Source organism: Aspergillus pseudodeflectus (genome assembly GCF_044049435.1).
Source record: "Aspergillus pseudodeflectus strain CBS 756.74 chromosome Unknown BJX68scaffold_101, whole genome shotgun sequence".
NCBI classification, from domain to species: Eukaryota; Fungi; Ascomycota; class Eurotiomycetes; order Eurotiales; family Aspergillaceae; genus Aspergillus; species Aspergillus pseudodeflectus.
In genome coordinates this window covers 18834-45600 of record NW_027263877.1, presented here as the reverse complement: position 1 = coordinate 45600, position 26767 = coordinate 18834, and the positions used below count along the sequence as shown (strand labels likewise).

At 51.1% G+C, this 26767-nt stretch overlaps 8 protein-coding genes across 8 annotated transcripts; 4 read left to right on the top strand and 4 right to left on the bottom strand.

The window, feature by feature from the left end:
- Window positions 1-13: 13 nt before the first annotated feature.
- Window positions 14-646, bottom strand: BJX68DRAFT_249972 (uncharacterized protein). Its single transcript, XM_071042188.1, has one exon. The coding sequence runs from the start codon at window positions 598-600 to the stop codon at window positions 253-255; it is 348 nt and encodes a 115-aa protein (XP_070892443.1). The 5' UTR covers window positions 601-646; the 3' UTR covers window positions 14-252.
- A 2197-nt stretch (window positions 647-2843) lies between these two features.
- Window positions 2844-4285, top strand: BJX68DRAFT_249971 (uncharacterized protein). Its single transcript, XM_071042187.1, has one exon. It carries the CDS (start codon window positions 2889-2891, stop codon window positions 4017-4019), a length of 1131 nt encoding a protein of 376 aa, XP_070892442.1. The 5' UTR covers window positions 2844-2888; the 3' UTR covers window positions 4020-4285.
- A 1384-nt stretch (window positions 4286-5669) lies between these two features.
- On the top strand, window positions 5670-7458 carry BJX68DRAFT_273168 (uncharacterized protein; the record flags this gene model as incomplete). The annotated part of the gene is made up of 4 exons (XM_071047379.1): window positions 5670-5727; window positions 5789-6188; window positions 6248-6378; window positions 6902-7458. The coding sequence occupies 4 exons, from the start codon at window positions 5670-5672 to the stop codon at window positions 7456-7458; spliced, it is 1146 nt and encodes a 381-aa protein (XP_070892441.1).
- A 1583-nt stretch (window positions 7459-9041) lies between these two features.
- On the bottom strand, window positions 9042-9309 carry BJX68DRAFT_273167 (uncharacterized protein; the record flags this gene model as incomplete). Its single annotated transcript, XM_071047378.1, has 2 exons — window positions 9042-9133; window positions 9189-9309. The coding sequence occupies 2 exons, from the start codon at window positions 9307-9309 to the stop codon at window positions 9042-9044; spliced, it is 213 nt and encodes a 70-aa protein (XP_070892440.1).
- Window positions 9310-10993: 1684 nt separating this feature from the next.
- BJX68DRAFT_259663 (GMC family oxidoreductase) lies at window positions 10994-13095 on the top strand (the record flags this gene model as incomplete). Its single annotated transcript, XM_071043740.1, has 4 exons — window positions 10994-11385; window positions 11466-12360; window positions 12463-12967; window positions 13037-13095. 4 exons carry the CDS (start codon window positions 10994-10996, stop codon window positions 13093-13095), a joined length of 1851 nt encoding a protein of 616 aa, XP_070892439.1.
- Window positions 13096-15016: 1921 nt separating this feature from the next.
- On the bottom strand, window positions 15017-15469 carry BJX68DRAFT_273165 (uncharacterized protein; the record flags this gene model as incomplete). The annotated part of the gene is made up of 4 exons (XM_071047377.1): window positions 15017-15075; window positions 15131-15179; window positions 15244-15324; window positions 15398-15469. The coding sequence occupies 4 exons, from the start codon at window positions 15467-15469 to the stop codon at window positions 15017-15019; spliced, it is 261 nt and encodes an 86-aa protein (XP_070892438.1).
- Window positions 15470-18934: 3465 nt separating this feature from the next.
- Window positions 18935-20688, bottom strand: BJX68DRAFT_273164 (uncharacterized protein; the record flags this gene model as incomplete). The annotated part of the gene is made up of 4 exons (XM_071047376.1): window positions 18935-19012; window positions 19079-19543; window positions 19637-19991; window positions 20051-20688. The coding sequence occupies 4 exons, from the start codon at window positions 20686-20688 to the stop codon at window positions 18935-18937; spliced, it is 1536 nt and encodes a 511-aa protein (XP_070892437.1).
- Window positions 20689-25064: 4376 nt separating this feature from the next.
- Window positions 25065-25736, top strand: BJX68DRAFT_259661 (uncharacterized protein; the record flags this gene model as incomplete). The annotated part of the gene is made up of 1 exon (XM_071043739.1): window positions 25065-25736. The coding sequence occupies one exon, from the start codon at window positions 25065-25067 to the stop codon at window positions 25734-25736; it is 672 nt and encodes a 223-aa protein (XP_070892436.1).
- Between the last annotated feature and the right edge of the window lie 1031 nt (window positions 25737-26767).

The window sequence follows — 26767 nt, the reverse complement described above, 5'->3', positions numbered from 1 at the left end:
TAATCTATACGCGGGGTGGGGCCTTCATATCGCCATGATGATAGTGATTGTAATATGGAGGGTACATCGTAAACATAAAGACGCCTTAGCTAACACTCATCGACCACTCATCCCTTCGAAAACCTGCTACCACCGAAAAGAGACTTGATGGGGTTTCAGCGCTTTAGATTCCGGTAGCCAAACAGCCAGACTGTGAGGATTTCGTTTCAACCTTCTATACAAACCAGTATCTCCAACAAAAGACCCGAAGTGCTAACGCGCCCCCCACACCGCCGCTGCCGCGACCGCAACAAGCACAATATCCCCCAGATACTCCTTCCCAGCCAAAACCTGCATAGCCAATCCGGTAGCGAACGTGACAAAGGTAAACCCGGCAGCATAGATCTTTGGTTTGCGGGAGCCAATCGCCACAAGGAGCGCGACGATTGTGTCGACGATTGGTGTCGCCAGCGCCAGTGTTGAGCCGTCATCGGGCGCGTGGTACTCTTGGAAGGCGTACCATTGTGGTGTGTAGACGCCGTGGGTGAAGCGAGAGAAGGCGCCTAGAAGGAGGATGCCGGAGAGGGCGTAGAGAGGGAGGCGTTCTACGAGGGATGGCATGGTCGGTGGCGGAACTGGATGGGATTGGATGGCGATAGATAGGGACAAAGGTTTGAAGATATAAGGGTAAGTAAGCGGAGGATTGGCTGGGCCGTTGCTTTTATACCCCGGCTGGCTGCTAGCACCTTGGGGGCTCTCTTCTGTTCACGAAGCAGCGAATCACCATCAAGCGTCACCGGGACGCTTAGGCTACAATAGGTTCTAGCGTGGAATTAGCGTAAATCACTGGCGGAGGGAGGCCCTGGATGACCTCGAACATGAAAAATCCCCGTGGACTTATGGGGCTGTATTCTGATTTGAATAGAGGCTGAACTAACCCCGATCAATGCGACGCGGTTCTCTCGTCTTGTTCAAGGGTTCAGTCACAAAGTCTCAAAATCTTGCAATACCCGTTTCGTTCGAGATACGGACTATTAGTAGGCCTTCGCAAGTGTTTCGGTGGACATAACGGCCGTCATCCTCGTGGTCCTTGTCGTGGTACGTTTGTGACAAACCCCATCCACGCACGTGCATAAAGCAAATCGGGTTTGGCACCAATTGCTATTGACGAGGACTTTATTTGCTCCAAAGCCCTACACACGATTCTTCTCTGCTCATTAGCGATCCAATCTTATACTGATTGGGGACTAGAATTTCTATGCACTAAGATGCTGGCGTACTGTTCGCATAAACCGCAAGCGCTTGTGACTTGACCTTAGTACTACGAGTATTCTCAGCTGTTTCCTGGATGCTTGCGTATCAGTACGATAACATGGCTCATTTGCACCATTGATAATGTTTCTTAGGATAAATAGTGTGGTGGCTTGCAGTATCCCTGATGCAAAGATCTACAGGGTCCGGAATACTCTGGGTAAGGGCCATGTCATCTGGTATACCATCCCGCGAGGTCCCGACATTGGGACTCAAATACGAAAAATATATACGTAACCACCATCAAAAGGAGCGGGTTCAATGTAATAACACCAGAACTGATCAACTATCTTACGCAGTCATTGGCTTGTCTGCTGGCACATTGCTCCAAAAGCGCCTCGTTGTATGCGACTTTCGTCCTACGGAGCTCACCCTAGCACCAATGGTTACGCAGTCACTCCTGAGATGCATTGCACTTGGCGCTTATATATTGCAGTTCCTCTGCCCGCACTAGTACTCAATTACTTTTCCATAATCAAGATGTCCGGACTGGAAACCGTTACCCTAATCCCCACCATAATCTCTACCTTCGGTGCCATCTGAGTTCAATATAGAGAGCGGCGGAAACAGCGTGTCGACCCAGCCGACCAGAGAAGGAACGTCCACCTTCGGAGATCCCTAGCCGGTAACTTTAGTGCAGTGAATGGTGAGTCTGGTCAGAGATTCAGAGCTGTGAGATTAGCTTTTGAGAAAGGCAATGGTGCGTGCCCTCACAATTATGTAATATCTTTCTTCTACTATCGCATCCTAACGTTGGTCATTGGATCTGGTCCGGTGACCCTAGGTAGAGCGAGGGACGCCTTTATGAACCACCCCATCATCCTCCAGTCAACCGACCTCTCTCTCCTCTGCGACCGACGGAACAACCCCTCCCGCCTAGTCCATCCTAACCACGACGCTTTCATTATTATGATAGGATGGGTCGACGTAACTAGATGGGGTTTAGGTGCTGTATTTGCGGAGAGTACTTGTTTGGCGACAGGGGTATGGGAGATGGGGGAGGATTGTACTGCACATTCGACATCAGTACTGTCTGGAGGAGTTTCAACCCTTTTAGTCCTCCAAGATTGGAACAAAAGTGGACGGTTACTCATATATAAAAGACGAGGAGGCCAGGGGCTTATAGACGTTAAACCATTACTACTGCAGCTATATGCCTGCCATGGAACGATCGATGACGCGTCACTGGGGGGAACTGGAACACCAGGCGGAAATTCTCGTCTCATGGCAGACTTCTGACAACGACGCCTACTATCATTGTTTCCTCTCTACCTTCTCGGTTGTCGATGTGCTGGTCTAGCACTAGTGCTATAAGCAGAATACTAGGATTCCGGAAAATAACCTAGCTTGCACCACCCATGGAAAGCTTTGCGACATACCCATCATTTGTGGTGACCATGTTCAGTACGTCTTCTACCCTTCTCTGTGCTACAAAAGTACATGAGGTGAAAGTCGACCAATACAATCGTGGTGTGGCTGGTCAGCTGATCGCCAAGGTTGTTTCAGCCGCGACTCGGGACAGGCGGCTGCCTTCAGCTCTGACAGGATTCACTGATTTCACCATGCATATTGAGCAGCGCGTCTCTAGAATATAATCAATGGAGCCCGTGACGGCTGATTCTTCACTGATTTGCCCATTAGAATCTCAGCGGTCCGTGCGTGGGCTGATACTGAAGCTGTTTGTGGTCAATTTTGTGACCCTGTGCTTTTATTTCCACTGCTACCACCAACGACAAGGCAGATACCTGACGTTGGATGCCATCGTCTTCTTTATTGCGCCGTTAAACACCGTGTTCCGCTATGGCGCTGCATTGCTAATCATCGTCGGCTATTGGTGCTATGGCATGGCGTCCAGCCTCCGCGTCAAAAACGGCCAACGTTATCGCCGACAAACCCTCTCAAACAGCAGTCGTGCGTTGTCCTCGTTGCTCAGCCGACAGAGGATCCCCCGCAGCCATTCCAGCTTGCTTGACAACGCTCCCCACGCCTCGACCGCAGAGCGCCTTGCAACCCGAATTGGACCCGTGATCCCGGCTCTCGGGTACATCGTGCAGTGCTGCGGCGCGATATATCTCTATAATCGCCGGTGTCGCTGGAACGGGGTGACCATGATCGACGAACAGATCTTCCAACTTGCCGGTGGGGGTCTGCTGCTAGGCATCATATCGGCCGGCTACACGCTCCGCCTACCGTATTTCAACGAACCCATTCCAGACACTAGGGAGACATGGTTAGAACACGCCGTCCACTTCCTCCGCGACCAAAGCGACGACGAAGAGGTCCTCCGCGACGAACCGGCCTTGGTTCGACGCCTCCTCTACCTCCTCAAAAGCCTCGCCTTCGCATTCATCGTCCAGCTGCTCCTCCGCAACCCCGTCTTCATCAACTCATTCTTCGACCTCGTCGGCCCGCTCTGGTGGTTCTGGGTGCTGCTCCTCGGGTTCGGGGCTGCAATGATGGCATATGCGGAGAGGGCGCCGAAACAGTTGCGTGACCCGGCGAGGTCGAATGGAACCGTGCGTTCCTTTGTCGTGTTTTGTGCCGGATTTTTGTACTTGGCTCTAGGTATCATTCTTGCTGCTGGCACGACGGGTGCGTTGGGGTGGCATCTTCTGTTCTATGTCCGGCTTGGATTACAGGCTAAGGGGTTGAAGAATGAGCTCTTGGATGCGCCGTGTCCGTTGTTGATGGCCGATCCGGAGGCGGAGTATATTTGGTGGCTTGCATGATGGTGGACTATGAACCTGTAGGCGATGCATACTGAGGACTCATTGCGTAGCTAAGGTAGCATTGGCATAGGCATATTATTTAGTGTCGGAAGCTGTTTAAGATACATTCGTCCGATGATCGGTTGATCCCTGACATGGGTACACACTAATGGTAACACTCCTAAGCGCAATAGAAATTGACATAGCACTCGGGCTGTCCATCGTCGCCCATCCCGCACGAATCAATCATCGGGAAGAAGTCCTTGTGGGGACAAGTTGAGATGCAGGATTTCGCACTCCCGCAAGGGCTGTCATCTGATTCAGCAGTGTTAGAACAATTCTGGGAAACTAGCAGCGATCTGGGAGGGTTAGGAGAGCTCACACTGTGCCATGGCCAAGGACGCTAGGCCAAGAGCTATTAGGAGGGACCTGAGGTTCATTATGCTAACAATGCATGAGTGCAAGCCTGGGAAAATACAATTGACAGGCGACGAGGAGATAAGCTTACAAAATGTGGATATAGTATAGTGTAGGATAAGTCTTGCAATTCACACGAGTTTCAGTAGATTAACCCAGGAGTGTGCTTGTTTTAAAGCTGTGAAAAGAGAAAGAAATGAGTCTGAAGACAGTTGCCGGTCAGTGCGATGGCACATAGTCTATGACGAAGTGTGAGATGCACCTCCGGGACTTCCGAGTCGCTGGTTGCAGGCGGAATCCATGGATTTGCGGGACGGGAGACCCACAAACCCAATCTAGACGTCCCATGACGGGGAACAGAAGTCTCTTGTCTACGACGGTAGGTGTGGAGCATGTTCAAGGAGCATGGTTCTGGGTCGAGGAGCGGGAGTACTTGAGCCCCTAGACTCTTTCGAGCCATTGGGGTGGACTCCCGGGACCGACCTCGCCATCCCGGAGTCTAAACCACGGGGATCAACAGGATACCCCGGCATATCTCCATCCACCGACACCAGGCCTTCCAGAGCCCTTTTAGTCACCGATTATGCTTCCCGTTACTGTTGACCTTATAGATTGACTTTGAGATCGCGGTAAGCTGATGCATCGCGGATCGGACGGATGAGGAATGGAAGAGATTTTGAGCCATCTTGTGATACGCCTAGGATCCGACTCCTTCAACCACTGCCACACAAAGAACCGAGATTGAAGGAGCCACAATCCTTTATAGAACCGAAACGGAAGGCCGCGAAACAATTGGTCCTCCTTAGCACGAAGTCCGGAATGGAGGCTGGGCACAGGAACTGGGACACGAAGCCAGAACAAAGCAAAGATAAAGCGATACAAGGTCTGCGTTCTTCTATCCAAGACGTTGGTTTGAGAATAAAGAGAAATCCAACAAGCCGAGGTTCAGGCAACAGCACGACCGTCGTGCTGATAGGACATGTTCGAGCCAGGGTCCAGGCTGGCCCAATGAAGACTCCGGAGCTCATAGTGCCCAGACCATACGGCGCTTGAGCGTGCAGGAGCTCCCCGCGCACGTTTGCCAGCTGATTGCGGCGCAGCTCTCAGCCAAGATTGCGCTGTTCAAATGGCGATAGGGACCGTGGGTTGAGGCTTGAAATTCTAAAACCCTGACGCCCCGCCTGGTTTTCCTGTCGGTTCCTTCCGCATTTCCGACATCTGGAGCTGCGGGTGTGCCATCCCAACATCGCAACGATGGTTCAGCTCAAATTTCTCGTGGCCCTTTTGTCGGCTGTGGTAACTTTGCCATTCGGTACCAACATGCTTCCTGTTCAGTGATTATATAATCCGGTCGCTAACATCCATTTCTTCAGGCAGCACTGCCCGGGAGTGCTACGTCGACGGCACAGACAAGGGCCGCTTCAACTCGCTCCTGGTGAAAACCTACCCCCAACTAAACCAGTTCAAAGGATGCACAACTCTAATCGGCAGTCTCAACATCGGCCCTACATTCGCTGGAGACCTTTCACTCCGAGGCGTTAAAAACATCACCGGCTCGATCAGCGTGGTTGGCGCAGTCGAGGAAATTGACTTGCCGGACCTGGAGTATATTGGCGAGGTGATCCTCTTCGAGAGACACAGGGTCAAGAGACTGCTGCTACCAAAGGTTACGCGAGTGAAAGGTCTCCATATGTCGCAGCCACGGGGGTTCTTCTTTAACTTGGGGGCTTTGAGGAGTGCGGAGGCGATAAGTTTGGAGGGGCCTTGGTCGAGGTGAGTAGCGGCTCAGCTCCGATCCATATTTTTATGACAGCCTGTCTAATGGAAGACAGGGTATCGTTTCCCTCGTTGGAAAATGTCGAGCTCGAGCTGTCATTCGGCACAGAGCTTTCCTGGGCCTCCAAGGGGTACCCCCGCGACCCGGCCCCGATCGATATCGAGCTCCCTGCGCTAAGGCGTGTCGGTGGGCTCAGACTGGAGGGAGATGTCCGAAGGCTTGTTCTCTACCTCCCCCAATCCCCGGTTTCCCACGGTGGCGAATCGACTGACATACCTTCCATGCCAGCCTCTCAACGCCCAAGCTAGAGGCCATAGGTGACGGTGGATTAAGAGTGAGCGCGCAGCAAGCCGATTTACCTGCCGTGGACATGCCCTCACTTAAAAGCCTGGACACACGCCTCTCTCTCTGGGGGCGGATAAGCCGGTAAAATAACCCCCTTTTATCGTAGGAAGTTCTCCATAGACTCCTGCTGACATTTGCGACCTGGTTATCACAGAGTTGATCTCGGCCCGATGCAAAAGACGAATGCGTCAATGTACATCAACACCAACATACCAGTGGAGATTCATTCCGAGGCATACCGCGCCGGAGATATTAGTATATATGGAGAACTCAAAAGGTCCGAGTCACCTTGCTTTTGTTGCCCCATCTGCCTTTCCCCCCCTCCCCCCCAGCCATAGCTGTCCATCAATAACTGACACCCTAGACAGCCTCAACTTGACTCATCTCCTCAACGCCGAGTCAATGACCATCGAATCGAACATACCGACCGAATGCTCAGACCACGTCGTCTGGATATATAGATATCTGAACCGTCCCCACGAAGCGGCATTTTGCGATGAACGAAGCCTCTTCCGTGCCGGTCGTAATACATGGCCTGATCTGTACAGGCCAACGCCCAGTTACGAACCCACGCCTACGCCTCCACCTTACACAAATACGACCCCGAAAAGCACGCCATCTCCTTCACCCTCGCCATCACCGGGGACATCGCCAAGGGCCGGGCTCGGGAGCGGCGCGGAAGTTGTTATCGTTGCCGCCTTTGGAATGGTGCTGTCGGTTAGCATTATCTGGTTTTGTATGAGCCGACGTAAAGGATCGATTGAGCTTGAGGACGAGTACGAGAAGGAGAAAGGGCCTATGCTTTCTAAGGCTGAGATGGAGGCAGCCGAGGAGGAGGAGATGGACCGGCTGTTGCATGGTGAATTCGAGGACGATGCTCTCGATGCACCGCCCCCTTATGCGAAACATGTGCGCGGATGAGGGTGTGGTACATGTGGCGTTAATTGGGTTCGATTGTATGGTTAATGTCTCTTACCATACTTTGTGGCTGTAGCAGTATCCCCGCCGGGAGCCTACCGACGCGAGCAAGCATCGAGTCTCATGTATTAGAAAGACACGTCCATGGCACAACCTGAACATACATTGATATTCCACCGATAGTCACCGGCTCTTCTCCAGAGACTGCACCCCTGAAATAAGCTGCGTCCACCTGATGTTTAGCAGCCGAGCGATGCAAACAGAAACAAGCGCAATGGCCTTGGAACATCCATGCGGCTCCAGTAGTCGCCTCAGGCCCTGACCGACACTTCCGAAATAGAAAACAAAAACCCAAGAATGAACGGACAGAAACGCGCAAGTTTCTCCAGCACATAGTCTGTGTAGCCGGCCTGCGTGGGGGGTGTTGCAGGCACTGGGCCACTCTCTCTTGAACACAACTATCATCGTCGTGTCCAACCTGTCTCAGGGCTAGCGGGACACCCTCTCTAGCACTCAACAGAGACAGACCCATACAGGACACAGTGACAGGTCGAGTCGGGGACCTTATAGTTGGTGCCGCGGCAGTTCGTACCGGACCAGTCCCTGGTCGCGCAGCCACTGTATAAACAAAGGTTGTTTTAGCTATTTCATTTCACCAGACAGAGACATAGAATACTCAGTTGATGGTAGGTTAGGGGCCGTAGCTCAAATCATTGAGGTTGCCGTACCTTATGCGGGCAGAGTTTTGTCCGGTGGCTCTACGCGGTGCACGCGACTATTTCACTGGCGGGGGAATTGAGGCGGGGATATTGGTTAGCCAGGGCTTCCCCATGGCGGTCATGAGGCGTCTGTTTGGTAGGGATGATGATCAAGGGTCATAGCCCGTCCTGTAAGGGCTTCAGGCGGGCATGATTGCCCCGTCTGACGTTGGCCTCCAGCACCATAGGGTCATTTAAGAAGTCTGGGGTTTCCCACGTCCAGTGAGTATAAGGATCCTATCAAAGCTATTTTGATTACGAGGTTCCACGCTGACTAGTCGAGAAAAAAAGATATCACAATGCCATAATTTTACCGAGTGTAGGCATGATACAGATGCGGTTTTGCGTACAATATATCAATTACGTCTTTGCTAGCCACGCTCTTTAAAATGTGAAGGAATCTGGAGCTAAATGCAGATGTTAGGAACTCCAAGGGCGAAGGAACCCTCATTACACATAGACACATCAAGCTTGCTTCAGACAATTGAGGGATTTGAAGCTGGCCACACAATCAATTGTCACCAACTCGCCACAAGAGCCAAGTCAACCACACGAGAAGATGCATCAAGTACAGTATGGAATTGACCCAGCACACCAGCCCGGATCCGGGCCCGCCGGACAGCATTTGAAAGAAGAGGCGGTTGCGGACCAGTCATAGTTCAAGTCGTTGTGATAAACGCCTTTGCAGACTTGGCTGATTTGTGGGAATCCACCAATACTGTTGGTATGTTTGCCATTGCAATTGAAGTTACTATCAGGTGAAGGGTTTTCTTTTTAGTTTTCTATACAAGCAATGGACGGACCATGGCGAGATCTGCGGGGCTAAACTCACTCCCAAAGAACACACTGGTAGCCGCTTGGAATGTCCATTGCCTTGAGTTTGTCGTTGAATTGCTGGAGGGTGCCGCCACTAAGGGAGACTGCTGCTTGTTAGTTTGACTCATTTCTGCCCCGGCCGTGACATGATCAACTTACAGCAACTGCCGTCGGCATTCACCGAATAGGCCATGTTAGCCCCATCGTAATTGTATAATCTAACCGCGATCGCGCTGGCATAGCCGGTAAGGAGTAGCGGGACGAGGACTTGCGTAAGCATTTCGAAGGAAGATTCGAGGCAGAAGAAAGATTGGATGTTTTCGTTGGGCTTTGTAGGAAAACGAACAGACCTTGCGAGGGACTTGTATTTATACCCTTTAGTCTCTTGCTTTAGGCCGAACACGGCAGCCCTATCTATGTAACTCTGGACGAGCGGGATCACCCGTGCCCCTCGCCACAACTTAATCTTCCACCAATTCTTGGTCCGCTCAAGATTCAGCTTAGGCGCCCCTTGATCTAGACCCGTGCGGGGTTGCATCCCCTCTCCTAGGGGAGAATAATACTTTTCTCGAGGGCTGAGGAGAAAGGGAGACTGCTACCGACGGACCTCTCCTCCTGATTGGCCGATCCGGATCCCTGCAGCTGGAATACCACCCAAATGAAAGGCCTTAATATCCAGGATCGCTGGGATTGGCTAATCTGTCTCACCTGAGCTGCAAGCCAAGCACCTGAATGAGTTCAGCCCTAGTAAATAAGCAAACATGCTGCTCTCGGGGTTTGATGTGTACAGATTGCATCCCTGCTCTAATCAACGACCAGACCCCGTGTTTCCCGAGAAGGACCGGGCTTGCCACCTGGTTCTTTATCCAGATTCTCCCACGGCACTGTAACTATAGTTTTGCAAGGTGGCCAAGCCGCTGTTGCCGAAAACAGCCCCTAGAAGGTCAGAGTAGATAGCACCCACCGGGGGCTTTGTCAGTCTTGGTAATCATCGGGTAGGCCTGACTTTTGCGAGTATATGCATGCCGCCTGAGGAGCCTAGTGAGCCCATCGTATCTTATCCTCAGCTCTCCGTTGGCCCAGGTGCCCTAGTGGGAATTTTGAGGGGTACTACGATTTAACTGCAGAGAAGCGGGGGGGGTGAAGTGGAGACAACCTGGATTTACACGAGAGACAGGGTTCTGAGGGCGAGAACCTTGGACGCAGTTTTTGCGTCAGAATTGCTAAGGTGACTGTGCGTTTCCTCACATATTCTGCTTCACGGAGGCTGTTGGTAGATATATAAACAGTGTCTATGATTCCAAGGTCGTACGTGGATCCACGACGGCCTACATAGCCAGGTGGATGACTGCTGATCCGGGTCAGGTAAAAGCCTGAGGATAATTGGTTAAATTAAAATTAAACAGGATTGAACATCGACAAAGGCGCGTAAGACCCCACCGACAACAATCTCAGCATCTACTGGCCCATCCGTAGCAGTGCCCTATAAGCCTGAATCACTAAGAACTGCCTAGAAGGGGCAACCCAGGGATAGCTCCTTGTAAATTAAAGGGCCATATTTAGCCAAGAGTAACTCAGTTTAGTGACTACAATCCATACCGTAGAGTGTGGAACAGCATGCTCGTCACTTTAGCTGGGCCTATCATGCCCGTTTTAGGGTTTGATCAATCAGGCCTGCCCTCGACCGTTTAGTAGAATATATGTCCCCGCTGCATGGTAGCTACTATATATCCCTATTTGACGGCATGGCTCACGTGGTGATGGTCAGCACCCAAAAAAGTCCCGTTGTAATTCTTGCGACGTATATTTAATCGCCGGATCAGGCATATGCATGCTTGCAATCCGCCAAAAGTACCCGTAAGGAAGTATGCATCTGGGTCTGTTTTATCTTCGTCTGCTCCTTCCGCGCAGCAGCAATATGTCCGAGACAATATAGGTGCATCTGCAAACCTCTCTCCGCAAGCATGATCTTGCCAACTCTCGCGCTAGCCATCCTCTCCATCGCTGCCCTGGGAGTAAATGGCATCCCCGAAGGGACCCCAGGAACCGACGCGACATTCGATTACGTTGTCGTTGGCGCAGGCACCTCTGGGCTCATGCTCGCCGCGAGACTGGCGGAAGCCAACTTTACCGTGGCGCTGGTGGAAGCCGGCGACTTCTACGAGAACACCTGGCCCTTGCCCAAGATCCCCGGGGCGGCCGCAATTGGGATCGGGGCGAGCCCTTCGTCAACCACACCGATCGACTGGCAGTTCATTACCGAGCCGGTCCCGGGGGCCCTGCACCGCCAGGTTCACTATTGCCGGCATAGAACGGTGGGAGGGTGTTCTGCTGCTAACGTGATGGTATACCAGAGGTTGTGTCTACCATTCCACGTCGTGCAGCGCAGTTGAAGTCGAATGCTCATTGATGAATTTCGCGTTTTACACTGTCTAGACCCGACGTAGGCTCGATGAACCGCTGGGCCGAGCTCGTCGACGACGACTCGTACACCTTTCAAAACGTCCTCCCCTTCTACCAGCGAACACCGACATTTCACCCTCCCGACAACGCGCTGCGTCCATCTAATGCATCGGCAGAGTATAACCCGGACGCGTTCCTGGATTCCGGAGAGCCGCTGCACGTCTCATACCCCATCGACAGCATCGTTTTCTCAACCTGGATGGCGCGGGGCATGCAGGCAATTGGGATACCGGAGGTCCAAGACTTCAACAGCGGACAGTTACTGGGCGCGCAGTGGTGTGCGTTTACGGTGCGGCCGGAGGATCACACGCGCAGCAGCTCCGAGGCTGCGTTTAGGGGCCGGCCGAATAACGACGAGCTGCTTGCGACAATGCGGCTGTACAGAAAGACGATGGGCAAGAGGGTGCTCTTTAGGGAGAGCAACCCGCCGCGGGCGACGGGGGTGGAGGTGCGGACGGGACACAAGATTTACGTGCTGCATGCGACACGCGAGGTCATCGTCTCGGCCGGCGCGTTTCAGAGCCCGCAGCTGCTGATGGTCTCGGGAATCGGACCCGCAGAGACGCTGCGGGGCTTTGAGATCCCGCAGGTCATCGACCTGCCGGGCGTTGGGCAGAATATGTGGGATCATCTGCTGTTTGGACCCTCGTATCGGGTCAGTATCTCCACTAACTCGAGGATCCCTAGGGATCTCGTCTTCACGGCTGAACAGGGGATACAATACCTGGCCAAGCGGCGTGGCTTATTCACTAACCCTGGTGCGGACTACCTGGCCTGGGAGAAGATCCCGGACAGCCTGCGCGCCCAGTTCTCTCAGGGGACACGGGCGAATCTGTCGTGGTTCCCGCCGAGTTGGCCAGAGGCCGAGGTACGTGATTCTCACTTCCCCCTACTGCTTGATCTGCTTTCTCTCTCCCCACCGGCCCTCATTTGTAGCTCCCTGGCTGGGCTTGCCTAATGGAAAACCAAGTACATCTCCTTCGCCATCTACCTTGGCTCACTCCAAGACCCCTTCCTCGGCCAACCTCAAGACGGCTACATGTACGCTTCGATAATCGGATCCCTTGTCGCGCCGACCTCTCGAGGCTACGTAACCCTCCGTTCAAACGACACCGACGACCTCCCCGCCATCCAGCCAAACTGGCTCGACACCGAGTCCGACGCACAGTTGGCGGTCGCCATATACCGCCGGCTCCGCGAAGCCTGGGCACACCCACAGGGTCTCGCGCCCATCGTCATCGGGGAGGAGTACTTCCCAGGCTCAGAGGTGCAGACGGATGAACAGATCCTCGAGACGATTCGCGCAAGTGTCATGACAATTTTCCATGCGGCTTGTACGTGCAAGATGGGGGCGGCTGACGATCCCATGGCGGTTGTGGATAGCAAGGCGAGGGTGTTAGGGGTGCGCGGGTTGAGGGTTGTGGATGCGAGTTCGTTTGCCATGTTGCCGCCGGGGCATCCGCAGGCGACGTGCTGTATGTTTTCTCTGTCTCGCCTGATCCTATTTCGCGGTGCTTGAGGCTAACGGGGTTGGGTGTGCACAGATATGCTGGCGGAAAAGATTGCGGCTGACATCATAAACGACGCCAGTGTGACGAATTGAGTGTATGACTGTGTTGGGCACCCGTGCAGGGGAGCTTTAGATCTTGCAAAGCAAATCGCGCACAAATCTAGCAATAAGCTGCTGTGGCTTTCCTTACAGTGTAGTCTGCCAACATCCCCTCGCTGACTACCATTCTACCCTGGCTCAAGCACCCTGGTTCGTGTTTCTGTATCGGACTTGATGAAGCCAGGCTTGTGCAACAGATAGGAGCTGGCCAAGTCACTGATTGGAAAGATACCTCCCTGCTCTGCAATAGTGCCAGCCCAATCTTAAACTAACGCCCACCATCTAGCTTGCGTCCCAGTTGATGTAATATAATACGGCCTACCACCCCAACCCCAAAGTAGAGAGCTCTTTAAGTGATTTCGGGTACCGTAAATCGCCCACCGGCCTGAGTCAGGGCAAGGTCAGTCGACCTGAAAAGTCTTGTTTGACTCATTTCAGGCGGTGGCCTAGGGAAAAGGTGGACGTTGGCTCTCTCGTCGCAGACCTGGAGAGGGTGTGACAAAAATAGAAGCCGCGAAAAGAAGAGGGGGCTCCCAGTGAGGAGGAACCTCTCTTGTTGTTTGTTATCGGTTTGGACTTGCAGAGAGCAACAGGAAAGGTTCTGATTTGGATGTTTAATGAGGTGGTTCTGCAGATCAAGAAGACTAGAAGCTGCTTTAAACCCCAACACATACATAGTATCCGAGCCAAAAGCATGAGGTGCCAACGAAAGGATTGATTCACGGTCAATCGTTGGGGATGAGCAAGTCATGACCACTACGGTTAGATGATAGGGGCCCCTTTTTATGCCCCCGGAGAATGCTGGCGTTTTGCGCGCCATTGGCCTGGACTTGGCTGCTTAGAGGATGGCTATAAGAACTATCCTCGCTGTTCTGCCTCTATTTCTTCCTAAACTTCTTTTTCCCCTGTTCTCCCTTCTATATTCTGCACCTGCCTAGTCATGACATGTTGTCTTACCTACTCAAGGATGCCCACCTGCTTCGCCCCCTTTTTTTCTTAGGAAATTGCGGCTGCGCCCTGTTTCTTGTATAGACCCGTAATATATTGGGCGGGAGGGTCAATTTTACCGCTGATTTGGACACCGCTGCTGGGGAATTGCATGTCCATAGTTTTGGTACCCTCTGTGAGCAAATCGCTTTCCATCGTGCCCTTTGAATCGCCGAGCGAGTTATAGGTAACTGTAACGTCCGTGGTTGCAAAGTTGGAAACCAATCGATTATCCTTTATCTTCACTGTGGGTTCAACCTCATTCTGGTCCATAAAACCGCCATAAATCTTTCCGTTCCTACATATGATATAGCCAGACAGGGTGGGCATCTATTAAGGAAGGTAGAATGGCTCATCTTATTTGCAAGGTCGTTTAAAAGGTGTGAATCAAGCATAAAATGAATACTTCTATATGTATATATATATATATATTTCAACAAGAAGATACTAGCGAAAAGGTTTCTTGTGAATTGTAATAGTTGAGAATTGAAGACCACACTGTTGTAGCAGGTTTGTATACTATTGGCCCCAGGCCATACTACAGGGATATATCCAAAACGACACGAAGACGATGATGATGATGATATGATGATGCTAATAGTCTTGTTGAGTGTCTACAAAACGCCAATAAACACGATCTAATTTTGTTGACCATGTTACTCTCCTAATCCAGAGGCCTAGTTTGTCCTAGACATATATATATTCTGATATTCATAGATGCAAACCCCTTGTCTGGTATTGGTCATGATCATGGCCCTATGGTGGTTAGGCAAGTACTGGAAAACACCTACTCCGGCCAATCATTTGGTGCTCTCCGCCTCCCCAGCCTCGGCTTCATTTGGACATTTGGACTCTTTTCCAAGATACGCATATGCCATGTGTGCAATTAGACATTCCATCTGCACCTATTAACTGCATCAAAACTAAGCTACTCCCAAATCTCGTCCGTATTAATATCATCCTCGATATATTCGACCAGAGACTGGACTTCTCCCCAATCCACATTAGTCCAGTTCACAGCCCACAAAGTCTTATGTCATACCTGTCGTAAGCCCCTCTGCGCGCTCAAGCGGGATATCGACGCCAAATGCCTTGTGGCTCGCTCGCGCGTCAGCCTTCTTCACGACTAGCAATTGGAGAACTTGGGGAACTCACATTTTTCAACTCTCCAAGCAGCTCAGCCATCCGGTCGTCGTCGAGCTGCAGGTCGTCATGCAGCTTGGAGGATCCGGTAATCTGGTGGAAGAGAATTGTTAAGCTATCAAGAGCGTGGAATCTGAGAGATATTCAGATGGGTTGGGGAAATAACCTCAGCGGGCTCGAAGAGGTTCTCGATAATGAATAGGACCGTGTCCTCGACGTCCACGTGTTCTGGGTCCATGCTGCCGGATGCTTGTAGGGCGTTTGCTTCCTGGGGATGGGTGTGTGGAGGGACGGCGGTGGGGATGGATATACATATATATATACCTATGCAAATATATGTGCGTAACAGGCGATTGGGGAAATCTCAGCCGCGGGGCGGTCCTTTGTTGAGTCGAAATAGCACTCATGACGTCAGGCATACGCATGCGTTAAGTAAAGATTTGGAAGTTTACCATATGACGCAGTCATCTGTTAAAGTGAGACCTGAATTGGTCAGTCTATGATGCATCCTTGTGGATTAATTATCATAGTTAGGTGAATGTTCGCTGATCTGCCCTAGCTCGATATGTAGAGAAGATCCCTCCCTCATCCCGTTTTCCTGGTCTGTCCACTGCACACCATATATGTCCGTGACTGCTAGCCCTTTACCCCAATCCCTGTCTCCGCAATTGACAGTCCAGGTGCCCCTGCTCCTCTATTAGAGATTCTGGCAAAAATTACCAACTAACGCGTACAGTAACCCATTTGAACAACAATGCCCACCCCAAGACGCACCAACCGCCGCGGAGCCGCCGGCAGTACAGGTGCCAGCCAGAGGCGAATAACCCCGTATGTCAAATTCATGCAGGAAAACTTGCCCAAGTTGAAGGAAGAGCATCCAGCTATGCCCCAGAAGGACGCGTTTCGGAAGGTCGCTGCTATGTGGACGACTGCGAAGGAGAACTCGGCTGTTGCTGGTGCAATTTAAGATGGGAAGTAAATGCTCAAGCTTGGGTTGAGAGGTCTAAAATATAATTGAAGATGGTATTGCCTCTTGATATTTTACGCGGTCGGGTGGGACCGTCGACAGGTCGCATCTACCCTGAACATGGTGATAGGAATGTATGTCCTTCAGAAGGAAGCGTAACTCGCATCGTAGGCGAGGTTCGTACATGAGGCCAATTGAGCCTTAATATATTTAGTTCATTGTGGTAGCTAAGGTCTATATCACCAAGGCGATGTTGATCATAGCGGTATTATACTCGCTATGCATTCCTGGACACTGCAATTACAGGCGCTGTCAAAGGCCGCCGCACGCAGGGAAGCAAGTCCAGGGGGGTGATGCACCTCAAAAGACTTTTGGCGAAAAATCTTTAGAAGTGACAACAATAGCCTGAAATATAGGGGATCAGTTGTCTTTTGCTATTACTATAGTAAATAGACACAGACTTAGTTCGGAAAGTATGCGGAACAATTGAGTCGAAGATAACTGGTTATGATAATGACGAGCGCGAAAGGGCACAAAAAGGCTAGGGATGCTAAAAGTGTATGGACGAATAAATAGTACTAGTTTCTACGCTAAAGATATGATCCTAAGCTCAATAAGTATGGTTCTACGTCAATCTACTTCCGTATGCCCGTGCCAGGGCTTTATTTACGAAACTGAAGCACTGCTGAAGCACACTGCTGAAGTCTGGCGCTATGATTCTTCTTTGCTGGATATTTCAGGCTCTCGGCCACTAAATAGTAAGAAGTGCTGCTCCGGCTCGACAACCTTCATGCCCAGATTCGCCCCAGAACGTTGGTAAGATTCGCTGTAGCTTCCAGGCGACAGCGAATGGGATACCTTTGATAACAAATTGGGTATTAACTAATAGTGAGACGGCCATCACAAGCTAGGCGCACGATATATGGTTGCCAAAATTGTCATATCGCACTCTGACAACCCCCTTCATGACCCGCTAGAGGCAGCGACCTCGCCCCACTAACCCAGCCAACCTTTAACACAGTGTCTTTTGCAATAAGGTACAACGAATTCTGCTTAGACACGGTTATTATACCTTTAAGGTGCTCTGTCAATTAACTAGCGTGGATAACGTTTCGCCTGAACCTCCGCAGCTTCTTCGGCGCTTAGCCACTCTAGATAATACGTAAGATTATTCAAATCTGTGGTATGCTGAATCTGTATTTACAGGAAGCGCAAGGAGCGAGCTCTGTACACTCTAGAGGTTTCTCCTGGGCTTAGAGATGCATATTTTTTCGACCTTTGGGGGCAACATGCAATATTCTAGCTCCACGTCTTTTAAGTTCACTGGCGCAGAGTAGTGTTGCGAAACACACAGGGACGCTAAAGCAGTGGCTCACTGCATGAAGAGTTATGGGTGAAAATGCAGCCATTTAAGGCCTCAGTAACTGTCACTTCGGCATCAAATTCACAGATCCTCACGTTCTAGCTGTCAAACAAAACGTAGTATTCAAAGGACACTTCGCCATATGCCTCCGACGCTAGCCCTTGCAGCTGCAACAAGCCATCAGTTTCTACAGTCTCCACCCATCCAACCCTATCAAAAAATAAACGTCTTACCCAGGTAGAGTACCGCCAACCCAGTCACAGCTCGAATAGTATGCAGCTTTGGTGATGTTAATAACTCATTGACTCAACCGAGGTTGCAGCAGGCAACCTGCCTGAGCGAAGATAGTGTATGCATCTGGCCAACTCGGTTAACAGAGAGCATTGCTTGACAGAACCATGTGCTTATGACGTACCTGCGTTTCGCGGAGTCATATCAGCATTGAAAAGGGCAGGTTGCTCGACACTAGACCATAGATCGGATTTACCACATCTCCTGTCTGGGCTCTACCATGGGATGTCGCCTAGGCAGGCATGATGAGATTGGAGTTGAGGATGAAGATAGCCAACTTAATGGAATTTGACCTACCGGTGACCTCGCCCTCATAGATCATCCGACTATGGGTCAGTTCATAAAGAATGGTGACTGCCACAACATCCTTGGGCTCATTCAAGTTCTTTCCAGCCAAGTTGGGTCTGAAATCCTGGGCCTCCGACAGCTTTCTGCCACTCCATCTTCTGAAACCGGTTGGGCACAGCGTGATCTCCTGGTATCCATGGACCTCACTATACATGGTTCAGCCACTCTTAGTAGTGGCCTCTGGGGCTTCACTGCACAGTTTGAAATTCAGTGGGGCTCGAGCTTTTTACTCTGTTGCTACAGCACGAGTATCGCCAAATTCGCCTAGATTGGATTCCAGTCAGCGAGTAAGGCCAAAACGTACGCGTCTTCATCCCGTTGGCGAGAGTTATGTCACCAACATACTTCAGCCATTGATCATTACAGTGCACTGGCACTGGCAAATCTCGACTAGCGAGCTTCTCTGTGATGCGGGTGTACATGCATTTTATATCGAGGGGCGTTCGTCAGCACCTTGTTAGGTCGATCAGTCGAATGTATCAACATACAATGTCGACTCGTGTATTTTGTTCTAGTGACCAGTGCTGATGCGACCTAAGTTCCCCACATCTCTCAAGGCCAACTTAAGGGACTACTAAGCATACTCAGGCCCTGCAGTATCGGCACTGCTCTATTACCCCATTTGCCAGGTTGACCTGCCCCCCAACAGCCTGTCCTATTGCCTGTATCATCATTGGCCAAGATTCCACTCATCCGAAAGCACAATGAGACACCTCTTAAAACGCGTATGTGCCTCAGCCCTCATACATCTCCCTGGCCGCCGCCATCTCCTCCTCAGACGGCATATTCACAATCATCAGGTACGCCACATTCTATCAAGACATTAGCGCTGGCAATCCATACAGCCTATGCCAGCAAGGATGCGCTGGATAGCTTACACTCTGCAAAAGCTTTTTGACCCCACCCACCAACCCATCGGCAAGCGGGTCATTTCTTCCATCTGCAGTTCCTGATGCACCTCGCGCAGCGATCCGCCCACGACCACGAGTACGCTCACTCACAGCTGGCGCCCCATAGCCCTCGTCCCTCTCACCAAACTCATCATTCGCAGCCTGTGTTGGCTGCACACTGCCGCCCCTCCTCGCCGCAATCGCACCAATAAGCCCTCCACCGGGTATATGCCTCAGGCCAATATTCCCACCGGGCACATTTGTGAACCGTCCGTTATGCACGGCGCCTGCGGGAGGAGGTCTGCGCCGTGGAAGCTTGTCGTAGGTAATCTTCCCACCGCTTACCAGGCCCAGCAGGTCGCCGCTACCGGCCGGGTGGCTGGGGTCTGCGTACCGGGAGGTGAAGGTTGGATTGGGTGAGATGTTGAGGGCGCTGGTGGGGTTTTCGTGGCGCTGGTGTGCGAGTGGGGTTAGATGGCTGAGAGGGATGGGGTAAGGGGAGGGGGGAAGCAGGAGGGGAACTTGAGAAATACAGGGAGGACCTACGAACTTGGCCTGTGAGCGGCGGTCAAAGTAATCCGTGACAAAGTCCTTTTTCTTCAACTTGCGCACTTGAGACTCCGAGCCCGTTGCTGCGACGGCATCGAGTTCTGGGAATATGAGAGGTGCAGACTCCGGGAAGGGGAGGTCCCCTTGTGTCTTCCCATTTGAGGACTTGAAGGTGTGCTTCAGCCTGTTCAACTTGCCGGGCCCGCCATACTCAACGGCCGTCGAGATGGCGGTATTCAGATCGAATTTGCAGAATGTCGACGGGGATTCTGGTTTCCACGTCATGACTAGACAGAAGAGCCCGCGCGGTCGGAAGAACTCCGCGTTGATTTTGTCGAAGAAGCAATTCGTCCTGTCAACTTATTAGCTCCCATCATCTCTCCAGCAACTTCAGGGTCGGTGTGTACACACTTCCTCCTCGTCTCAGCCGCAATGGCAGCCTCCGTCCCCAACTGAATCATGGCAGACACAACAAACGATATAGCGCTGGGCAGCCAAATTGTCCCAATAGAGGCAAGGTTCAGCGCATACAGCCACGGCGTCGCCTGGCAGGCGCGATTCGATGTTTCCAGGAAATTCAGGAACATTTCCTGGTCGATGCCGAATTGCTCAAGGTCGGGTGCGTACGCGCGAATGAATCCTCGCTTGTTGTTCCTCGGTCGGCGCTGAGGGAGGATTACTGGGTAGGAGAGCTCTGGGGCCGCTGAGGGGTCGGCAACGTAGGCTGGAGGGCTACTCTGGACGAGGCGTAGGAAGGCTTCAATGGTGTACTTTCTCTCGCCCACCTCAGTCCCGGTCCCGTCAACATTGGCGTGTTTGTCGTTTCCATCTCGTCCCTGGGTATCATCATGTAATTCATCCTGCGCCTCGTCGAGCTCCCATTCTTCCTCTAGTTGCGTGTTGGCGAGTCGCTCAGTGCCCTGTTCTCTTCCTGTTGGGCTGGAAACTGGTGATTTCGATTCCTTCTCTCGCTTGTTTGCCTTGTATGCTTCGGAGGCAAGACCGATGCCAGCGGCAACGCCGCGAATAGCTTTTCCGCCTAGGATCATTTCGTGTGTTACAATGGGAGGCAGGCAGTGCGGCGGTACAAATAGTACTCGGTAAGGTTGCGCGCTGTTAAGAAGCAAGAAAGCTGCGTGCAGATCCAAGAGAACCCAGCGGCCAGATGGCGATTTATATGCCACGACCTCAGTAGTCTCACCCCTTCAGCCTAGAGTGTAGACACCCCACCTCGAGCGCAATTAAGCCTTGCTCCATCGCCACAGAAGCTTTCTTGTGGAGGCTTAGTGCTTACTCTGACGACGCTCAGCCACATTGGTGCGTCATGATTGGTGGGAAGTTGCTCTTGCGAACGAAGTGGATGCCTTTTGCGGTGTAGTGCGGATGCTCTGGTGCCGTCACCACTGTGGCTGGCTCATCGGGGATGGCCCTTGGCTAGATGGTTGCTTGTTTGGGGATAGTTTCATTGTCTTGTGACAAGAAACTTGCTTGTCGATTTATCCCATCATGTCAGCATGTGTATCTACTCTTCAGTTTTCTGGGGCCTGAAACCTCATCTCCCGTGATGAGCGGGTGTGAGCCAGACCCTGCACCGGAAAATTCTGCCGCTGTTAAGTAGAGCTAGGGCTATTCTTTCTTATTAACAGTGGTCCTTATAAAGGTGCTTAGTGGTGGTCACCTGGTGTCTTCGGTCATGGCTCAAATGATCCTGTTGATTTGGCAGCATGGGCGAGTGTACATCGACGCAGGGACTGTAAAAGAGTCCTCTACACGTGCACTAATCAGTCTCCGTGTAGTGCTTTCGACGCCCGGTCTAAGGCGTATGCAGAGGCCGTTTACTTCTGGTACGAAATTTGGTTGTACAAAGTTAGATAGCCATCTCACAGCTATCGTGGCAGGTTGGTAATCCTGCAGCACTATATCTCACTGGCATCAAAATATTCTTAACAAGCACAATGCCCAAGGAACGAGCCACCACATACGATTCGTCAAATCCTAAATATACCAATAAAGGGGCTTAGGTCCGCAATGTAGCACTCCGTCCGATCCGTGTAGAGGGCTCAGCATCACTCTCCTGGTTGTTTAAATACATCACACAAAGAACAGAACCATGAATCCACCGACTACTGTCCTCGAACAAGGATGACGGAGCCACCCATTCCAATACCGATGAATATACCTGGCCTTTAAAAGAATCATGACCCCTCGGGTAAATGACTCGGTTGCACTCGCGCTGTTTTGCGCCCTTGACACCGAAGATCACGAGCGATACTGGATAGCCGACCCATCCAACGGAATGTGACCTCGGGCCTTTTTTGCGCGTACACACATCTAATCTCCGAATCCAACTGAAGCAACAAGTCCACAGTGAGCCACCGACGTAATTCGTGGAATTTGTGCCATTTCCCCTCACGGCCCCCACGTTCGGCATTTCTTTCCTTATGGAACATCCCATGCCGTCTGCCCCGGCCGGCCCCCAGATTACCCACAGCTAATTCCGAGTCGAGGCGGGTGCCTTGGGGCCGTTTTTTCGGAGGACGTCCGAGACAGATTCGAGACGTCAAGCCGGATTTTCCTGCTAGATGGCCATTTTCAGGACGAATTTCACTTGTCGTCGGTCCGACGGCTACTGCTATAGATTGTATTTGATCATCCAATAAATTAATCAGCTTATGCGGCTAAATGCTTGTAGCGTACTGAGTAACCTGGTGGGTAATATACCTTGAGTGCGGCGGATCCTCTCTCGCATTCATATCTTGTAACGCGTGCTACACATAGACCATGCTCCTTCGTCTGACACTGGAAAGCGAGCAAGGCCAGGGGATCTTGCCCACATAGTCCGTAGCCATCATGGAAATGCAAATAGCCATGTCAACCCTGCTCACCCAGGAGCAATCGACTAACTAGACACGACTGATAGAACACTAACTAATCCGCTATCGTCTCACGTGTTCTTTCAAAAGGCGGGCCCTGCATGTGGCCATTCTTTGTTCAACGGCCGACCCCACCCCCGGATCCTCGTGGGTCTGGCACGCGATTCTACCTTATTCCTAGGAAGGTAGTCGGGCCTGACAACTTGGAACCACCGTGGCTGAATTGGCCTCACCCAGCCTTCAATACGGGTCCATAGTCAGGATCCGCAGGTAGCTTTCATAGACCCTCAAACTACAGGCGCATCATCATTGGCGTGCGCCTTGAATTCATAAGCTGCTATGGATGATGAGGACGAGGTCCTGTCACGGGGAAATGACACCACGATTGTTCAGCTTGAAGCTCGTATTCCTCGCGACGAAAGCACCAGGGTCCGTTTATTACTTGGTTTACTGCAGAGGGGGCTTGACAGGCAAGGATTTGAGATTCAAGAACGACAGTTTCACATGTCAGATCCATTGGCTGAGAGGGATGCTGTCGAACAAAGAAAGCAGAACACGGATTTGACCAGCGTGTGGCATCCAACCACGCCAACGGGCTATAACGTAACACACCCTGAGGGCACCACTAAATATCAAAATAAGCCTATACAACCCAGATCCAGACAATCTTTCACTTGGCAGCCCAGGAACATGCATAAAGCTCATAATAACATCCCTAACGGACGTCTTCAGCGGCGGCTGTATAAGAACTATTACAGAGGAATCAGCGTCATCAGCCATAGGATAGAGGATCGAAGCTGACAGGGCCACTTAAGGAAGTTGCTTTCTTCCCTTAGCGCAAGACGGTTCTCATCCTCGAAACTAGACAGTGGTGTGCCTAATCTAATTCTCTTATGGCACGCGCATCCTCCAAATTGAAGTTCTTCAAATATTATGAAACTTTATCCTGCTATTAAGACTATCTAGCAGTGCCTAAATGACCTTGTGCTAATTTCAACATCCAGAGCTGGACTATGATTGTTGGTATCATGAGTACTACATGAGGATAATGGGTCATTCTCATTGTATCCTTTCAATTTTCCTTTCTCCTAGTACTGTAAATCTGCTTTGGCACCTATTATAATGGGACATGATGCGCAGTAAGCTCGCCCAAAACAGGCGTTAGCTGCATGTGAACTCGGAAGTCAAATGCTACTGGGATCCCACCAGCACGTAACCGCTGATTTATCCCTGAAACAGCTACCACCATCCGTTTTCTGATCGTATCATTGTCGCCCCTTACCGGAAACACGCCACAAGGTATCAAGCAAAGTGCAATAGGTGGAACCATCGCAAGGAGAAGAGTTCCGGTCCAATCAATCTCATGAGCGCTGCTATCATAAGCTGATCGCAGTTGGTGGCAAATCTCCTCGAAGGCCTGTCGCGATAGTCCAAGTTGATACAAAGCCATATTGTACAGTGGAATTTCGGGGTCACGACCCATATCCCAGCGTAGGATGACTCCAAAATTCTCATTCACTGATCGCAGATTCGTAAACTCGTAATTTGCGCAAATCCCGGCATTGATGTTGGCGGTATTTATTTGCGCCATGTTTACTGCATCAGAATCCCCGTCATAGCTGCGAGGCATGGGCACATAGACGGGTTCTGGGACCGGACGACGTGGAATATCATATAACTTGTGAGATTTGCCGTTAGTTGTGGAGACTGCTGGGGACTCCATTTCCGCGTTTTTATACAATAATCCTTAGAAGAATTTTTAGGAAGAATTTTGAAGGTTGCTGACCCAGACAGCAACAGTCTCTTCTCTGTTCCAGAAGGCCAGAGCTGCTTGCCATAAAATAAAGCTCTCACTAGCCTGTAGTACAGTCTCATTTGGGTCTACGTGGCTACACGTCATAAAGGTTTTAGCCAGCCTCATCGGCGTCATGCACAAAGCCGGTCCAGATCTTAAATAAGCGTTTAAACCCCCATATTTTCAAAGCTTAACTGTATGCTGGACAGTAATAACTTCGCCTATTGGCTGCCGAGTGTGGAGCAAAGCCGCCCGAAAGCGCGAAAGAATTAAGCTTGTTGACAGTGGGCACCCAAGGCATCCCTCGGGCTGGTTTAGATATCCTCGAATCCACACGCCGATTATGTACCCTATATGGTGATGTATAGCACTTTTGAACCTTATTTATTCAAACAACAATATAACACGATCACCTGAGAGACAGTCCTTCAGTTAGGATCCAGATAACTGATCGCCTTCCTAGACCGGCCACTTGACGTCATATCCCATGAGGATGGTTAGGGGGTGGTGTGATTGTAAAGGTCTGGGTCTTCTATCATACCTCTAGTTTACGGGTCAAAAGAGGCGCCAGCCATGAGGGAATAAAGCCTATCTATCTTACATGGACTATAGTCTAGATTTGACAGACCACAATCTTCGCTGAGAGAGACCAAATATAAGTCCTAGTCGCCTTGTCGCATCATCTGTACTTGTATCATCTCAATAATTTCATCTTTCCAAGTCTAGACATCACGATTCACAACTCCTAGCACTCACCATGTCCGTGACGACTGAATGCTCGATGTACTGGGTTGATATGCAAGATATTGTGGGGAATTATTCGCAAGACCCTGCAACATGCAACTCTGACATGACCAACTGTGTCATTACTAGTCCATCTGGACGCAAGCTTGAAGTGGCATGCGACTCCACACTACAGTTTTCCGGCATCACCGACGTATCATACAGCAAATATTTCTGTGTATGCGGAAGCAAGGCGGTCTCAGTGCCTGAGACCGTCAACTGTGCAGACAAATGCTATGATTTGACTCACAACTTTACGACTTGCAACCATCTGGAGCTTTACAATGGCTTCACTTCTGGCAACCCATCAAACCTCGTTTTGAATGACACGTGTGGCGCGTTCAGGTGTGAGGTTTCAGGCATTAACTGTACTCTCGACGGCTACTGGCTCTATCAGTGTGATAATCACCAGCACGACTCAGCAGCATCATCAACACACTCCTATATATGCAATTGCAAAGGGCCAGCAACTGTACCATCGGGTTACGACGGAAAATCAAACGGAACTGCCTGTCCGCAGCCTACTGAGCCCCCTGTGAATCCCAGCCCGAGTCCAACCTCTCAGCGCAGTGGCTCCGACCACAGGCCCATCTGCCCTTTTATGCTGGTAGTACTTGGCGTTTTGATTGCATTTAATTGCTTCTAGTTGTATCTCCTGATTGACGGGACCAGAAATAGCAATTCTGAGTACTCATTTTGATATCTCCCGAGAGTTGGAGGCTCTTTTCATATTGTGACATGTTATCCCTGCCACATGGAGAGATATTGCAATTAACCCGCTAAATGTAACTTAATCCACACTGATAGTTATTATGTCTATCCCAATGCTGATAGCCTTTATACTAAGCCTGTTCGGTTGGTGCATGAATTGTGACTAACCTAGCGATTCATCCACCATAACACAGTCATTTAGTCTATGTCACAGGCCATCCCTGCTTAAATCATGTCCCCATGTGATAATCCATGTATATTAGTTGGTTATGCTTTGCATAGCCTTTATTTATTCTCCATGCTTTTAACGAGCCCACGGCAGATCCCTCAGGTGATTTCTCCCAAGCCGCGTCGCCGGTTGGTGACACACAAGGTATGCAGCGCGGGAACTGGGTCGAGTGCCTTGGGATATAGGAACCATGTGTCCCTATGTTGATGCTCCGGAGGTCGATCGCAAGTCGGGACATCCATTTCCGGGCATTTGTGCATGGCCATATACACACATTGATGCGCTGGAGAAGGCAGACTCCAACTGATTCAAGGATTCCGAGGTGACTGCTGGAGGAAGGGCGCACTCCAGGCGAGGCTGCACGCGCTGAAGGGGGGATTATACGCTGTTACTTGAATTAGTACTCACTCTGGCGGAATACGACGCCGAGACTGGGAGGATCTTGCATGTGATCCGGGGCAACGCTTCACTGGATGATATCCGCCATCTTCTGGAGCATCGCCGACCGCCGGGGGGGCGAACCTGGGGACCAAGGGGTGAGCATCCTGCTTTGTACCTGGGAAGCGTAGGGGCACTACGAGCTCGAGTCTGACTAGTGGGCTAATTGGCAGGCAGGGTTACAACTGGCCTCTGTATCGTGTATGCGCACAGCCGTGGACGTCACTTACGGACGATAACGACTGGGTTTCTCATCTTGTATCTCTATACTTCACGTGGGACCATCCCGTGCACAATTG

Bases quoted from the DNA above. Each gene is read 5' to 3' on its own strand.
- BJX68DRAFT_249972 (XM_071042188.1), bottom strand. From the start codon at position 600: ATGCCATCCCTCGTAGAACGCCTCCCTCTCTACGCCCTCTCCGGCATC.
- BJX68DRAFT_249971 (XM_071042187.1), top strand. From the start codon at position 2,889: ATGGAGCCCGTGACGGCTGATTCTTCACTGATTTGCCCATTAGAATCT.